The sequence below is a fragment of the Colletotrichum costaricense genome, assembly GCF_030867565.1.
Source record: "Colletotrichum costaricense strain IMI 309622 chromosome Unknown Scaffold_15.1, whole genome shotgun sequence".
NCBI lineage: Eukaryota > Fungi > Ascomycota > Sordariomycetes > Glomerellales > Glomerellaceae > Colletotrichum > Colletotrichum costaricense.
The window spans coordinates 1,075,241-1,092,128 of NW_026848244.1; the positions used below are offsets into that span (position 1 = coordinate 1,075,241).

At 53.0% G+C, this 16,888-nt stretch overlaps 5 protein-coding genes across 5 annotated transcripts; 3 read left to right on the forward strand and 2 right to left on the reverse strand.

Annotated features, from left to right (window-relative positions):
* Positions 1-780: 780 nt before the first annotated feature.
* CCOS01_12717 (major facilitator superfamily transporter) lies at positions 781-3,934 on the forward strand (the record flags this gene model as incomplete). The annotated part of the gene is made up of 4 exons (XM_060460865.1): positions 781-2,014; positions 2,425-2,634; positions 2,691-2,937; positions 2,995-3,934. 4 exons carry the CDS (start codon positions 781-783, stop codon positions 3,932-3,934), a joined length of 2,631 nt encoding a protein of 876 aa, XP_060308913.1.
* Positions 3,935-4,190: 256 nt separating this feature from the next.
* On the reverse strand, positions 4,191-4,472 carry CCOS01_12718 (uncharacterized protein; the record flags this gene model as incomplete). The annotated part of the gene is made up of 1 exon (XM_060460866.1): positions 4,191-4,472. The coding sequence occupies one exon, from the start codon at positions 4,470-4,472 to the stop codon at positions 4,191-4,193; it is 282 nt and encodes a 93-aa protein (XP_060308914.1).
* Positions 4,473-4,825: 353 nt separating this feature from the next.
* On the forward strand, positions 4,826-6,616 carry CCOS01_12719 (uncharacterized protein; the record flags this gene model as incomplete). The annotated part of the gene is made up of 1 exon (XM_060460867.1): positions 4,826-6,616. The coding sequence occupies one exon, from the start codon at positions 4,826-4,828 to the stop codon at positions 6,614-6,616; it is 1,791 nt and encodes a 596-aa protein (XP_060308915.1).
* Positions 6,617-7,041: 425 nt separating this feature from the next.
* On the reverse strand, positions 7,042-9,990 carry CCOS01_12720 (calpain family cysteine protease; the record flags this gene model as incomplete). Its single annotated transcript, XM_060460868.1, has 2 exons — positions 7,042-9,582; positions 9,646-9,990. The coding sequence occupies 2 exons, from the start codon at positions 9,988-9,990 to the stop codon at positions 7,042-7,044; spliced, it is 2,886 nt and encodes a 961-aa protein (XP_060308916.1).
* A 5,594-nt stretch (positions 9,991-15,584) lies between these two features.
* On the forward strand, positions 15,585-16,757 carry CCOS01_12721 (uncharacterized protein; the record flags this gene model as incomplete). The annotated part of the gene is made up of 2 exons (XM_060460869.1): positions 15,585-16,637; positions 16,725-16,757. 2 exons carry the CDS (start codon positions 15,585-15,587, stop codon positions 16,755-16,757), a joined length of 1,086 nt encoding a protein of 361 aa, XP_060308917.1.
* Positions 16,758-16,888: the final 131 nt, after the last annotated feature.

The window sequence follows — 16,888 nt, forward strand, 5'->3', positions numbered from 1 at the left end:
ACAAGTTTGAATAACTTGCCGACATGCGGACATCAAAACCCTGAATGAACAGCCTGATTGATTCATACTTGGCTAATGCTATCTTGGGAATTGCGACCCTCCGCCCTCAGATCCGGGGTTTTACTTGACGTGATACCCGACCTACGGCTTGAGCACTCCGGGGGCGGCACGGGCACCCACCCTAACTTGTGTTAGGATAACCACTATTTACAACTCACAGGATCGAGTTTACTAGCAATTCACATTTCAAATTTGAAGTCATTCACACCCGCAACTAAAGAGCTTGACTAGGACTTAATTCCCAGAACCGTGGATGGCAATGTCACTTGCAGGATCCGAACCCCCAATTGCGGCGAAATGCATGGTCTGGCCATGCACAATGAGCCCACTAGGCACGGCTACGTGCATCCACTCTCCACCTATGATAGTTGAAGCCGGGGAAGCGATCTCCTGACGATGCTCCACTTGAATCGGGCAGCTGATTAGAGCAGACACCGGAGTATTAGCCATGCTGGGATCAACCAACAACTTTCAGCTTGGCAGAGGGGCCCATGAATCCTTCGAAATGAGACCTTTAAAATTGATTGCAGCCCTCTCGTATGATCCCTCTGTTCTTTTCTCAGTGTTCACCTCAACCGTCATAGAAAGCAACATCTCAGCCATCAATAATCACATTTAGTTGGCACAAAGTCTTTGCCGCCGGCGAAGGAGCACACATACGTACGGGCTCTGTTTCGCTCTGGATCTTGACCTTGATCGTTGAGATCCTACTTCCAAGGGATGGCATCATTACTGTCTCTTCCACTGGAGGTTTTGCAACAGGTCTTAGCCGAACTCGCCGACAACCCACCAGAACCACCTAGTTTGGAGTTTTACGTCCCTCCTTTCAACTCCAACCCAACGTCGGCTATACTCTGCCAGACATGCCGCAGTCTCCGTGAGATTGCTGAGCCGGTCCTTCACCGACACATTTACATTCCAAATGCGAATGTGAAGAAGTTCATATCACTGTTCCAGTGTTGGAAAGCACGGCCTCACTGCGCTCAGTACACCCGAAGACTCACAATTGAGGCAAGATCACAACGCCTTGAAGAATATTCCCACCGTGCAGTAACGCGTCTCATTGATCTTGAAGATGCCGATTTCGTTTCTGGCATCATCCAAGATGTAGGTCTCGAGATACGACCCGATTGGTACGAGTATGACTGGAACATCAACGTCTTCGTGGAAGTCGCCATGTTACTGGCACAGAACGCCGAATCCGTTGAGTTGATGTTTGAACCCAAACGCGGCGTCTATCGACAACCCTTTGACATGATCCCCGAGCCGAACAAGACAACTAAGCCAATCCTCTTCAATAATCTTCGACACCTTCACTTGATGCAACCAGGCCTCAGTACTATGGACGAGTTCAAGTCTATTTTGCACTGCGCGCCAAACCTTCAAGGACTTCGGCTTGATCTTTGCGACGACCCTATGTCCGTTTTCACCCTTCCGCCGAACCTCACCAGTCTCATTCTACGGCGTACCAATCTCAGTGCACGGCACTTCCAATCAATGACCTCGAACTTCACCATGCTACGCCATCTAGAGCTTGTTTTTAATGGCTTCTCACGAGAAGCATCCATCATGGAGGCCATTGCAAAGCATCGTAACACTTTGACGAGTCTCATATTGATATCTGGCAAGATTCTTCCCTTTGCAAAGCTGAAGAGTCTCCACAAACTCGAATCTCTTACCATGAGCATCGAGACTGTGCGGCCCGAGGATTTGTTGGGTTCGCTTCCATCTTCTTTGCGCGAGTTACGCATTCTGGAAGAAACGCATGGCGGGACTGCACATCGACCTGAAATATGGTTCGAAGATTTCAACGCTGACTTGGATGCACGATCGGAAACCCTGCCTCAAGATATGGTCATCTATAGGAGTTCATATTCCAGGGGGATCAAGTCTGCGCTTACTCTCACCTCCTTCGGCAGGGATTGCGTACTTTGGCGGGAGATGAGTGAATGCAGTCAGTGACAATAAGATTACATTCCTGACAACTTCTGCTTGCCGCAGTCCGTAGTCTTTCGCCGGTTATTAGCATATGTGCTTCGAGTCATGACTAGTATTAGAGAAAACACATTGAAATGCGTGTAGAGTAGTCACATGTACCTTGAAGAATCGTGGTGAAAATACACGGCGGCGCGATGCCCGTAAACAAGCTTAGTCATCATTCATGGGCGCCATTCCAGAAGTTCGCTGAATCGTCTTGGTTTCCTCATCAAACCAAATCAGTCAACCACCGATATAGGAGGGTCGAGTAGACCATGCCTCCTTCACCAGATCCTGTGAATGCTAGCCATGCACATGATGATCCCACTAATCTAAGGTCTTCCCGCAAACCGCGCAGAAGTGGCATTTGGGCTCTCCTCGCACTAGTACTTCTGGTCAATCTGGCCGCCAGTCTCTACCAGCTTCCCCTCAGCAGAGTCATTGAACGCCGCCTCTGCCGCGAGCATTACGCAGTCACAGATCCTTCGGTAATCGACAAAGATGGCAATGTTGCAGAAGGTTTTTGCAAGGTGGACGATGTGCAGCAGGGTCTTGCCTGGATTCAAGGGACTATGGAAACGGCGTGGATCGTGGGTGGTAAGCGCGCAGAATCTCACTGGCAGGCATTCGCTCTTCGACTGACGTCCATCCAGACTTCATCATGACGGTTCCGCTGGGATTCCTCGCGGAGAGGTACGGTCGGCGGTCCATCCTCTGCCTCAACATTGTGCCCCGCATCATCTTGTTGACGTGGGCCGTTATCGTGGGGTACTTTGAGCAAACCTTGCCGACCAAAGCCATGATCGCATCCCCGTTCTTCTCGGTCCTAGGCGGTGATTGTGTTTTCAACTCAATCACATATGCCATAGCTTCCAACATGACAGACGATCACGTCCTGAGGTGATTAGGCCATCTACCTGACCTCGCGCATTACCCTGGTTAACTAAGGTGACACAGGGCCACGTATTTCGGATGGATGGGCTCCGTGTCGTATGTCGTCAACTTGCTTGGCCCAGCTCTCGCATCAGCATCTATGAGTCTTCTTCTCTGGCTTCCGTTCTGGATTGGAATCGCTCTCCTTCTTCTGGCCATTCCCGCTATCTCCCTCCTGGAGGAATCACCTGACAGCCACCCTGACGCGGACGACCAAGCGAGACCTCTCCTCTCATCCCCTGTGCTGAAAGCTCAAGACGCCGATTCATCCCTTCTGAGATCCATCCTCCAGCGCTTCGGCGTCTTGAAGTCTATCGTCGCAGGTCATCCTCGCAACATGACCCTCCTGCTCATCAGCTTTGTCCTCACCTCGCTCGCAAGCTCGGACACGAAGTTGCTTGTGCAATACATCTCGAAACGCTATCACTGGACGTTTGCGTCTACAGGCTATCTCCTCTCCGCCAAAGCCGTCGTCAACTTCACGCTCCTGACGGCCATCATCCCCGCCATTCTTCGGTCGAGACAGAATAGGTTGCGGCATATTCCGCCTGAGCTGGCCAGTCACCGGATGAACATACACTACGCCAACATCTGCTTGGTTGTCTCTATCCTCGGTGCTCTGGCGATTGCTGTAGCGAGCCGGATCTGGATGATGGTACCCTCACTGTTTCTCTACGCTCTCGGCTCGGCGCTGCCGGTATTCACGCTATCACTGCTCAAGTCTCCCTTCATCTCACCAAAGAGACACGATCAGCCGGCCAACTCCGCGGACCCAGAGTCACACATTTTTTCGATTGTGATGATGGTCAAGACTTCAGGATCGCTCTTAGGCGCACCACTGATGATGGTCCTATGGGTGAAGAGCATAGCGATCGGCGGCGCAGCTCTCGGCATCCCGTACCTTATTTCAGCCAGCTGTTATCTTGCTGCTTTGCTCGTCTTAGGTCGCATCACCACGGAGTAGTGCAGTATTCATTCAGAAATTAGAGTCCGCATAGACATCACAGCACAGTCACACATAGAGTTTTCAGGCTATGGATATCACGAATTACTTACAAGATGAGTGACATGGACGGTGGCGAGTCTAGAAGGCAGGAGATACAAGGCATGGTACACCTGATACCCTCGGCCGAGAGAACGCGTAAGCTCTCTGACCCCCGGATGCAACCCACCACATATTGATTGAACGCCGACTCCGGACACGTATAGCCAAGTAGCTTTCACCCAAGTATCCAACTCGCAATCGCTTCTACGGCGTCCCAGTTCACGACGGCCTTTGCCAAGAGCCCATTGAGTACCTCGGTATCCATAACTTTCATTGCCGGCAAAAGATTCGGTATGGTGAGCTTCTCTCTAAGCACAAGATGTTCGTCCGACCGACCGGCCGCCGTGGAGACCGCGGAACACGTGGACTCTTCGGCACCTGACGGCTCTAGCTCCGGACCCTCGGCCGCAATACTGGGGTTCGTGACTCCGTTGCTCCGGACGGTCGCGATCCCCATTTTCAAGTGCAATCACCGCCTTTAATGCCCACCCGAATCATCCGAAGTGGAGGGTTCTAGGAAGAGTTACACGAACGTTGAGGGGGTGTCTTGGTTCAAGAAACACCCTGCAGGCCAAGGAGAGGAGACCTTGGTTCGACAACCCCTGTCGCTTCAAGCGGGGGACATCCGTCGTGCTCACTGATTACTGCTTATGGTTCAGTTGAAATGCATCGGACAATCAGTGGCATCAGGCACATGGTTCTCGATCCTTCGCTTGCTTACTCTTCGTGCCCTGCTCCCTTTCTCTTGCGTTCATCCTATGATTCTGTGACCGGCTCACTGAGACTTTCATCTCGCGACATCGGTTCAACATGATGCGCTCCAATGTGGTGAGAGGTATCATTCTTGCACGCCTCCAACCAACACCGAGTATCTCACTACGATGCTGGCAACCAGTCCTCCAACTGAAACGCCTCTTCTCCGAGAAAACATCGCCCACAGCAGACGAAGAAGTAGATATCCTCATAGTCGGCTCCGGCGCCGGTGGTCTAACGGCCGCCCTCCGCGCCCGAACCCTCGGCCTCAACCCCGTTGTCATCGAAAAGGAAGCAACACTCGGTGGCGCGTCAGTGATCTCAGGCGGAGGCCTCTGGATCCCAGCAAACCCAATATCCAAAGCCGCAGGCATAAACGACTCCAAAGAAGATGCCCTCGCGTACTTTGATCGAGCCGTCGGAGACGTCGGGCCAGTGTCGTCGCTGGCGAAGCGCAAGGCGTATCTAGATAATGGGCCACAGATGATTTGCTTCCTGAGAGACCTTGGTTTTGAATGGAGATTTAGTAGGGGGTATCCGGATTATTACCCCAAGACGAAGGGCGCCATGGGGAAAGGAGGTGGGAGAACTATCGAGTCTGTCGCTTTTGATACTAGGAAGCTGGGAAAATGGCAAGCTACGCTGCCGCTTGCAAACATACCCGTGGCAATCCACGGTGAGCAAGCACCATGGATCACAATGATGACGGCTTCTCTCCAAGCTTTCATCAAGTCGACCCGAATCATGCTACCCATCGTCGGCAAAACCATCCTTGGACAGAAACTCGTCAGCCTAGGCCGCGGACTCATCGCGCAGCTTCTCTACCTCAACATCAAACACGCAACCGACATCCGACTACGTACCTCCCTCCTGGATCTCACAATCTCCCAAGCAGGAAAAGTAACCGGCGCAAGAGTCAAACTCCCCGATGGAACCACCAAGACCATCAAGGCATCCCGGGCCGTCATGCTTGCAGCAGGTGGCTTCGCGCACAACAAACCTCTCCGAGAGAAGTACGGTCCGACCCCAGCCAGCACGTCATGGACCAACTCGCCCAAAAGCGACACAGGCGACGCTGTCATCGCGGGGCAGAAACTCGGCGCGGCGACGGCGTTGATGGATGATGCGTGGTGGGGGCCGACCATCTTCGACCCGGTGACGGGCAAACCTCACTTTGCGCTTATAGAGCGATCTCGACCGCACTGTATCATCGTCGACAACGCCGGGAAGAGATTTATGAACGAGGCGCAGTCTTACACGGATGCTGGACACGATCAATATGAGAGGAACAAGTCTGTCAAGGCGATTCCAGCCTGGTTGATTATGGATACGAACCACCGGAACAGATACATGCTTGGCACTCAGCTGTTCGCGAGAATGAAACCTAAGAAGCCGATTGCGAATGGAGCAATGTTCGCGGCAAGCACTCTGAGAGACTTGGCGAAGCAGATTGGAGTCGACGCTGAAGGTCTGGAAGGAACCATCATGAGGTACAACGACATGTGCAAGACTGGCGTTGACGCAGACTTTGGAAAGGGTGACAACGCATATGATAACTTCTTCGGTGACCCCGCCGCTGGCGGGCCCAACCCAAACATGGGAGCATTGAGCAAGGCACCGTTCTATGCTATCGCCATTTGGCCAGGCGACTTGGGCACTAAGGGTGGCCTCGTTACTGATGAGCATCAAAGGGTACTAAAGGAGGACGGCGAGGCGATTCCTGGGCTGTATGCTATTGGTAACACGGCGGCGAGCATCATGGGGCGGACTTATCTGGGAGCTGGATCGACTTTGGGTCCTGCAATGACGCATGGCTTCCTTGCAGTCAATCGCATCGCCGAGTCCTGAAAGTCTGGCCTCATTGAAAAGTGTCTACTGTGTGATTCTTATTCATTAGGAAATGGATTCCTATCAATCAGTGCAAGGTTCAGGCAGCATTGCGCGTGATGATGAGTATGTTTCTGCTGACTTGAAATGAGGTGATAGTACCCATTATAGGTGATAGGAACAGTGGGCTGTATTTAACCATCAAGCATGTATATACGTTGCTAATTCTGAACTCCAGAGCATGTCAAAGAACGCAGTTGACATATGGCTGCTTGGTCTCGCTCGCAATGTCAACGCCCTTCATGCTATCCGTCGACCCTTGGGTCGGGGATTAAACCAAATAAATGACACCATGAAAGCAAAGAAAATCTTCAACATGAGCACATCTTCTCTATGCCATCGTCTCCCCTCGTGTACGTCGTCTGTCTACACTGGTCTAATAGGCTCTAGCACAACTCTTTGTGTGACTCTAGTGGGGTAGCTTCCGGGGTGGCAATGACGTCTGGTGTCGAAGTTCCGGAGTGTAGCTTGTCGTAATCGGTCGAATCGACACTGTTCTTGTCTGACTTTTCCGACTTTGAGTCTTCATTCGTCTCGTCCTTGTCATCTTTGGCGTCTTCGGTCGATTCTTCTGTCTTCTGGATCACAACATTGACATCAGGCTTCGCGGCATCTGCACTATCAGCCTCAAGCCTTTCGCGCTCTCCGCCCGCGTTCACCTGGGCGTTGTCGATATCGGCTTCTCCCTTCTTGCCCATACCACCCTCGAGAAGCTCGCCACCTTCCATGACGACACGAACTTCAAGGTCCTCATCCATGGAGTAGACGCGCACTCCGACGATGCAGATAGCGTTCCAGGGATCAGGCAAACCCTCCTCCTCAGATTCGTAACGCTCGTCATGTCTTTTGGGTGGTCCAGCGGGAGTCAGGCGTGGCTTTCTGACCATGTCATCGTCACTATACAACTCTTCCCAGTCTTCGATGGGCGAGTCAGACGAATCGCCATCTGAGTCGTAGGATTTCTGCGCTGGCGGTGCGGGAGCAGGGGTAGGAGCCGGGGAAGGGGCAGGTTTGTCTGCAGGCTTATCGTCGGTGGCGTCCTTCTTGGCTCCATCCTTGGGCTCTTCCTTGGACTCGTTTGTGCCATCTGTCTTGGAGTCACCTGCAGCAACGTCCTTGGACTCTTCCTTGGGCTCCTCCTTGGGCTCCTCCTTGGTGACTTCCGTCTGGACGGCTTGGTCCTTGGGCTTCTCTGCATTCTTCTTCTTTGCCTCTGCGTCTTCCAAAAGTTTCGCTTCTTCGGCCCTCTTGGCTTCCGCGGCGGCTTTTTGAGCGGCCTCGAGGTCAGCCTTAGCCTTGGCTGCTTCCGCCTTCTTGGCACGCTTGCGGTCGCGCTTCTCGTTGTTCTTCTTGGTCTGCTGCTTGGTGACTTCGCGGTTGGTGTGGCGTCTCTCCCAGAGCTTGCGGCGCTCCTTTTGGCGAGATTCGGAGGCTCTCTGCTGCTCCTTGATCTTTCGCAGCCTAGCGACCTCTTGGAGGTGCGCAGTGCCTTTGCTATGAGCCAAGTCGTACGCGGCACCAATTTGCGCCAGCTTGTCGTTCTCAACGCGCTTCTTGCACTCACGCTTGACCACATCTTCGACAGAGGGGATGTTAGTGTCCCTCTCACCAGTGACACTCATGAAGATGCTGTACTCTCCGGCTGGCATGTCCGGTAACTCGATAGAGACGGATCGGTCCATGAGATAGTTGCCGTGGGAGCGTACGATATAGTCCTCGGCACCAGGGCGGTCTCGCTCATGTATCCGGAAGTGGATGCGGAAAGCGTACTGTCCCTGAAGTCCCTTGAAGTATCTCGTGTCAAGTTGAGTCAGAACTAGGACTAGCGGCCCATCCTTGGACAACTTGACCTGGAATTTCTCGTTGAACTGGGATTTCCAGGGCACCTCAACGCCGATCCAACGTTGAGCGCACCTCCAAGCGGGGTCGCGGAATAACCTGGTTCTGTCGATATGTTGGAATTTGCGTAGGAAGTCGTCGTAGTTGATCCAGAAGACAGAGTCATTGCCAAAGTGGTGGCCAAGCTCCTCTTGAACTTCCATGGTCCATTCCTTGGAGCCGTCGGACCAAGCACCCTCCCATACACCCTTGCGAATCTTGCCCCAAGGGTTGCGCAGCTTGATCAGACGCTCTCCAGACTTGAGCGTCTTAGCTTCCATGATCACGTATGCGTGGCCTTCCGAGATGCCATTTCTCTCGCCATAGCCTCCGTCTAAGAGACCGGTAGAGCAGCCGAAGAGGAACTCCTCGTTGACTTTGGCAAGTTCGTTTTCCCAGAAGCCCTCGAGGTCGAGGATATCCGATGTAAGCAGCTCGGTGGTGACACCACCCGAGAGATCTTCCAAGCCCTCGCCGATCCAACCGCCAGCCAACGAGGCGAAGTCACCGTGTGCCTTGGCATAAGCCTTTTCAATCAGCGGCACCCAGGTCTCGTTCTGGTCCTTGCACTGAGCAAAGAAGAGGGCCTTGGATCCGGTCTGATAGGTCTTGCGGTAGACACGCTCAACGTCCTCTCGGTCGATCTGCTGGAGGAGATCCCGCTGCATGCTAGGCGAATCCCAGCAAGGAGACTTCAGGTACAGCTTGTCATCGATAATGGAGTAGATCCACTCGCCATCTCGGTAGAAGACGAAGCCGTAGATGCCGATGCGAGTATCGTACTCAACGCAGATGCGCTGAATACCGCCCTCGACGTTAGCAAGGGCAGTCAGCGTAGCCATCAACCAGCAGTCCCCGAGGCTCCCCTGCTTCACATCTCCGCCATTGACGTTCTTCAAAAAGGTTGGCTTCTCGAAAATCTCGTGAACTCGCTTTACTGCTTTGGGGACAGATGCGCTTGGGTTGGAGAGAGTCGTTCTAGAAAGTTGCCACTTGGTATGGCCGAGAGTGTTGAGACAGTGACCCTTTTCCCACTTCAAATCCCAGTCCTGAGTGGTCTGTTAGCTCCCCAGGTTCGAATTCGCAAGCATTGGGGGGTGGAGGTAACTCACCAGATCCCAGCCAGGGTCCCGATATCGCATGTTGACTCTACGACATTCTTGGATTATCTTCTTCACTTTCCGGCGGCACTCCTCGACGGCTCGTTCGTATCCAGCGCTAAGCAACTCATTGGGCTTCTCTGAGCTTGCTGGCGGCAGAACGGGGTCGAATGGTAGCACAGCCAAAGCCTTGTTGAACTTTTTGTCTTGGAACTTCTTCCAAATATGATTGATAGAAGGCTGCGGAGGCGTCTTCTTCTTTTTCGTCTTCTTCTTGTCGGTGGTGTTTGTCGATGCCGGCACAGGGCGCGGGCGACGAGGGTCGTCCGACTCTTCTGAAGAGCTGTAGCCGTGCATGGTATGAATGCGGTAAAAGGAACACAGAAGTTTGAGAATTAGGTGTTTGTTGCAAGTCTAAGGAATCACAACGGTCGAGGACGAGGTAGGTGAAAGGTGGGAGCTGAGCAGTAGTTTTCTAGAACTGCCAGCTTACAGAAAACGTCCCGAGCTTATTGTTGTACACGGGTCAGTTACGGCAAGATCGAGCGAAATAAGGGCGGTCTAATGCCTTGGCACAGACAGACGACCGACTCGAGGCAAGGTGGAACGGTGAAGGAAGGTTATGGAGGGTACGGATATCTTTAGAGGCATAGATGAGCACGAGTCGCGGATGGAAGACGAGGCAGCTTATAAGGGAAACAAAAAGGCGGAGGAAGAGTGTACAATGTAGACGAAGGAGGGCTCACCTAGCTCGTAAGAGTCGCGGACTGGGTACCTCCAACAAAAGCGTGGCAGCCTCGCCGGAAGTATTGGACGATCTGACAAGCATGAGTCGAGGCCGGGGCCGTGACCGGGATGGCGGAGGTGAAGGGTGGCTCGCACCACATGGATGTAGATGATGGGAAGCCGTAGCCACCTGCTGTGTAAGCTATTGCGAGGCAGCCAAGGCATCGAGTCGGAAGTCGAGGAACCACGTCCATTGTCGCCATTGGCCTCGGTAGGTTGGCGACATCAAGGGCCCCGGTAGGAGGACAAGCAGGCCGGCGTGGCTTGTGGTGATTGTCGTGATTGCTTCCCCCTGTTTCCCCGTATCACTCAATTCGTCCATCCTTGGAGGAGGTCGAGCACCGGGCATTGAGTGGGGCAGGGGTCTAATTGGCGTCAAGCCGGTCGATTTCAGGGTTCCAGAAGGCAGTACTTCGGATCGAAGGGTGTCAGATTTCTTCCATTTTGTTGGTGCCACGGTAGAAGACGGAAAGGGAGTTGCGTGGATGTCTTGGACGGAGACAAAGAACGGCGCGCACGGCTGTGGTTGAGGAGGGAAGTTGGAGGGATGGGAGAATCGGGGAGAACGGGACTGGTGGAGGGTGGAGGTATCGGTACAGCTTGTGTGGGGTGAGAGGTACATGGATCAGGTACGTATCTTGCGTTGGACCCCCAATCGTGTCATGCACTGCACTCCAGGGGACACTGCAGAGTCGTTAGCGCCGTGGGTGCGCGATCGGGAGCCTTCAGCACCCTGCGATAAGAATTTAGTTGGTGCCGCTTCAGGGTCTTGATGACGCCTAAGGTAGCTATGCAACAGCTCTGATTGGCTTAGGTCTGCTGCTGATACCGATAAGGCCGCCCAGGCGAGGCGGATAAGGTTCCTAATCGTCTCAAATTGGCCCAAGATGGACGAGGCACCGTTGGCGCTCCTTTGATTTTCGGCATGCGCGAACCTCCTCAAGCTCCTGCCTTTTGTTCCTTCCTCGCTCTTCTGTCCGATCCTTTTCCTCCGTGAGGCAATTCAGAACTTCCATTGTCAATTACCAACCCACCCACCCTCCATCTTTCGTCATCTGCTTTGATTTATTTCCATCCATTTGAGGCAAGAGGCCACACTGCATTATGCTTCCGACATTCGGTCACTAACCTTCTTCTTCAACAACACCACCCCTGGATTGTGTCACACATCTACCCGGCAGGCAATGGTACAGATATGCAAGAGCTTCTACGGATAGGCATCCCGCGTGCCCATCATCAGCCGCGTCTGACAGGCCTGGTCCCGTTTGTCTTTTACGCTTTGTGTTTGTGTTCGTCGGACGAGGTGGGCGAGCTTGCGGATACCTACCACCACCAACACCGCCAACCAAGATCCGCTCCGGTTGCTATCCCCCATCCGACCTTGCCGTTGGAATTTGGGGCAATGTTGTAGGTACACTATTCGCACGGCCGGCCTACCTTAGTACCCCCCGAGTTCAGCCAGGGTTCAAGCTCCACCCACGCTGGCAATCAATTCATGATTCACACTCGATGAACAATCTCAATACTTCAGCATGAGGGCATTCCCAGCATGCCATTGGGGGCAAACGCCCAGGCTGACTGCCTCACGACTGCCTGGCATTGTGTTCCATCGTCAAACTCAATTCATGGTTCACGAGATTCATTCGTCGGCGCGATATAACCCCTGATGGACAGCTTAGGCAACGACATTGCTTAACCTGGTGAAGAAGCAGGCCAACCTCTCAGCACAGCCAGACCACCGTTGACTATGGTGGTTTCCGATCAGGCTGCCTCTTGATGACCCCGCGATGTGCGACAACCGCAGAGAGGCTCGGCTTCAGCCGTTACGCAAGCAACCCTACAAGCTCGCCCCGAACGGAATTTCTGTACGCTGGCACACTCTCGTATACCATATCTGGACGACGTTGCAGCAATCGACGCTTGCCAGACCCTTAATCATCCCGCAATTGATCAGATACACTTTGACCTTTTTCCACTTCAACTCACGCATGGGGATACTCGACTTCCGACTCCATAGGGATCAACGAACATTTCCCTCTTATCAAGTTGCCTCGAAACATTCAAGAGCTACGGAATAGACCCTGGCGATTCCTACCCCGACTTTGGACGGATAAAGATAGATCATCACAGCACGATAATCCAAGATACTGTACCTCCAGCCCGCCCCCGAACACCGCGCCCTCCTACCACATCCGCTCTAGGCCCACATTGCCACTAGTGAACGCTGTTGCTGGGTTCCTCCACTGGCTTGCGGCGGTGCAGGGGAAAGCGACAAGTCACACATGCATGAAGCGCGAGGAGGATTGATAATGGAATCCGGGGATATCGAGGCGACGACGAGGTGCGATACCCATCTCAATCTCTGCCATGGCTGAGGTCCATGCAGCAGCATTTCCAGCCTCCTGTACGAGACCCCAACAACGGCATAGCATGTTGCTGGCCTGAGCACTGTGACATTCTATGTACGGATACAGATGCGCAATGCAGGAGGTGGCAAGGGCCATGTTCCTCCACTAAATCTGCCCCATCGCGCCTCATATCACTTGTCACAAGCAGCATCCGACCAGATTCAAGTATGTCGACGGTCACAGTGTGCCGCTTTGCAGCACTGCGTGGTGCGTGGTGCTCTCTCGTCCAAGCTTCAACAAGATTCACGGCCTCAGTAACATATCGTCCGCCTTGTTTGACATGGCTTCTTGCCATTCGCCTGGTGCGCAAACCGGGAGACACCGCATGCGTGGAGCCGATGTTGGCGCAAACCCAATGCCGGCTCCGGTATCCCGTCCCGTCCTGGCCCAAAGCAATACACTGCATGGCTACAGACTACAGATAGTATGCACTTCGGCAATATTGACAGCTCGTCTATCGCAGCCACCACCAACGTATAATTGAGGGCGGCCATACATAAGACTCGACGCTGGTTAGTCTGTCAATGTTTCTCGCGAGAGCATGCGCCTGACCTCCCTATCGTGCCCCTCTCCAGCAGCCTAAGGGGGCCTCATTATTGCGCGAACAACGCACCGTGCCGCTAGGCCATTGGTAAGGCGATTCCCTATCTCGGGTAGATGTACTCAAGGCACAGGGACCGACACAGCGGCCAGCGACATCAGATGAGACCACGAAGGACCCAGACTGATTCGTGTTACTCTGGCCAGGAGCATGGACGGGAAAACGGAAGGCAGAAAATGCAACCAAAGACAGAGAGGAAAAAGGGGACCGAGGAACTAATCACACCCACCCACCCAGTGCCAGCCACTTTTGGCTGGGGACCCTGAGTCGGTGTGGATGGACCCTGATCGTCCAAAGCACCGGAAACACGCCAGTGGCAACAAGACCCAGGCCGTGCTACGGAATAGCCGTTCCGAATACGTTGAGACACCGAGGAAAAGGAAAAGGGTTGATTTAGTAACGGCTTTCGCATACCGTGGTAGCGTCGTACCGAACTTGACGCCAAAATCCGTCGCATTACCTAGGTATTCCTCAGAGCGTTAGAGGCATGTACTTCCACACCGACTCGCCGGCTTCGGGAACTTGCCGCTTTGGGTCAAGGTCTGGACCGAGTGCCCCTTGTCGGACGACATCCGTTGCCTCACCGACTTCACCGTTTCCTCCGATCCCGCAGTTCCATGCTCTTCTGGCGTTCCCACGTTCCCGCCTCCCATCATGCCATCCAAGCACGTCTTCTGCACGAGTGTTTCTGACCTGCGTCCGCCTCCCCATCATTTACTTGCTGAAATGGACTTTGTGCGATAGTTGTTCGCTACTATGTTTCAAGCATGCCCCCACTTCCAATAATGGGGTCGCAGAGATCTGAACCGGAACATCCAGCTTATATTCACCTCCTTGGCCAAGCGGACTGGTTGTACTTCGCGCATCCGCGCAATAAGAATTCTACGTAGTACAGAGGAACTATGGTTACCAACTTTCATTGGCGCAGCTGTCGCTGTCTTTTAGTAGGTACCTTGTGATGGAGTTCAGAGAATGAATTACCAGTCAACGCAGCCACTGCTGCAAATGCTTGGTAGCGAGACACCCAATATACTTGAAGCCGTCAAACCAGGTTAATCAAGCTCTTCAGTGAAGAGTCCCTCGATCTAGTTTGTTAAGAAGACTTGCCATGGTCACTTACCATTACCTGAAGCACTGTAGGCATATATAACCAATTACTACTAGACTTTACCCCTAATCAATAGAATCGTGAACCAATTCCATAGTACCATTTTCACTGTCCTCAGGTTTATTCTCAATTGTATTTCTCAAGTTTCTTGCCGTTATTGATGCCATGCTTTGTCGGCGTTAAGCCGCTCATCAAGGTATAAGGCTGAGCGTTCCGCAAAAGTATGTTCCATATAGGTCCAAATTAGTGCGCCGGAGCCGGTTTTGCTGGCAATGCTCCGCATCGCTTTGAGTGCCAATTTTTCATGCCATGTATTCTGTTGTAGTTCACACTTACCTGGAGGGTCGTCTACTTGTTATCGGGAAACTCGTGTCTTGTTCAACCGGCGCACAAAGGGCTTCGAGCGAAGGTTTCTATGGTCTATAGACTCGATGCAGCTACAGTCTTGGTTATTTGGTGACGCTAACTTTACATTCAAATTGCCTATCTCCGGCAGTCTGGTATCAAAGTTCAATCTCATGGCGGTTGATTCTGGTGCCTCATCTCATGGACCCCAGCTCTGAGGCCAGAGCCTGGCCATCTGGAAACGCCAAACTGCAACACTCTGGTCTCTCAAACGCTCCAATTTTCTGTCCATGAACGAGCTCATCTCCCTCTATGGGCTGTCTATAAGAAGAGTTTATGATGCTCGAGGGGTGTGATTGTTCTAGTCATCGGAGATAGCTCTAATCGTATTTGTACGGCCACCAACTCCACGACCAGACAGCTGTCTTTTGGCGGAACTCTGAAGCCAAAGGTATACATCTCGTAACGATCGGAGATGGGTCTGTGTTATCGTGATCGGAGATGGGGTCCGGAGATCTCATAACACCCCATCTCTCATCCTCTCTAGGAGTAGAAAGCACAGCCTCTCCCTCGATCCTGCAACCCATTCTCTCTTGCCAAAGACTTGTCAGTTTTGAGTACACAACCGCTTCACCACACGTAATTTCCCTGAATCAAACTCTTACACTCATACAATCTTACCCTTCTCTCTATCTATTACACAATGTCAACCAACGGGGAAGCTGAGCGCAAACCCAGTCGTCCGGTCTGGCGACGTGCGGTTTTAGCACACATCAAACTTAGCACTCTCGAAAGACGAAAGCACCATATAGAGGAGCAGCAGAGATCTGTCACTCCTCTTCAGGTGGCTTACAACCAGCAAGACATCGTCCAGCCGGAACCAGTCCACCTTAATGGGAATCCTGGAACTAGCTTCGTGGAAGACCTGGAGACCATAGCTAAAGAAATGGGTATTCTCCATCCGAACGCCTTGGATACAAACGACTTCTTAGCTAGCGAAGAAATCTATGATCCAGGTCCTATAATTCAGCCAGCCGTCCTTGGGTATACCAGTGTTCCCAAGGGAACATACGTTGTTTCGCCCTTGGCCAGCCTATTGTTCGACTTAGACTACGAACACAACCAGGCGAGCAGGATACTGCACGAGAATTTTGTGCCCCAGGCCGACGTACCCCGCAGCTCAAACAGAGAGCTTGCTGAGAAAACAACTGAATCCTCCTCGCAATGGTTCAGTAGACTCGGTGACTGGTCGAGACAGGATGAGGACTCCTGCAAAGAGGCCTTGATTCCTCCCCATAATACGCCAGTTGAGTCTGGGGACGTCAGCCCCGTCAACACATTAGCTCGAGCTCCATCATTGGATCGTGGTCCGAGTATCCGGCTTCAAAAAGCGCTTGCAGAAGATCAAGGGGCCTGGGAGCCCCTCAAGAAGCCGATCAACGAGCTTGTCGCCACTAGCGAGCCGCTTCCCCCACCGGGTACCCTGAACGGCCTTCTTCAAGCGGCTGAACGAGCAGGCGTCTGGCGTAACGAGATGGGTGTGCCTTGTGCGGCAGAAGAGAAGGCAAATTTGGTACAGAAGAGGTACGAGGATGAGCTGGAGATGGCGCGGCGTCTTCGGGCAGGCTTCGAGATGAAGATTGAGAAGAGGCCCTGTTACCTGCTTTGGCTGGAAAAGAGGCACCAGCTCTCGACGGAGCGGATGTTGGCTTCAGCTACGACGCGACTTGCGGATTACCTGGAGGGGTACAAGGCGGTCAGTCTGAGGGAATTATGTCGGAGGCGCGGACTCCTTGGTGATTGCCATGGGCAGGTGTCAGTCTGAGACTCCCCACTACCTCAGGTCTGCAATTTCCAACAGCAGCAACATCAGTAATCGCAGTCACCAGTCCCACCAACAGCGCCCGCCTCACAAGCACGAAACTAGATTGAAGAGATTTAGCGGCTTCTTGGGCAAAGCTTCTGGGTAGCTTCAGACGGGCGGCTTGGGCGGCTCGAGCCAAGCGC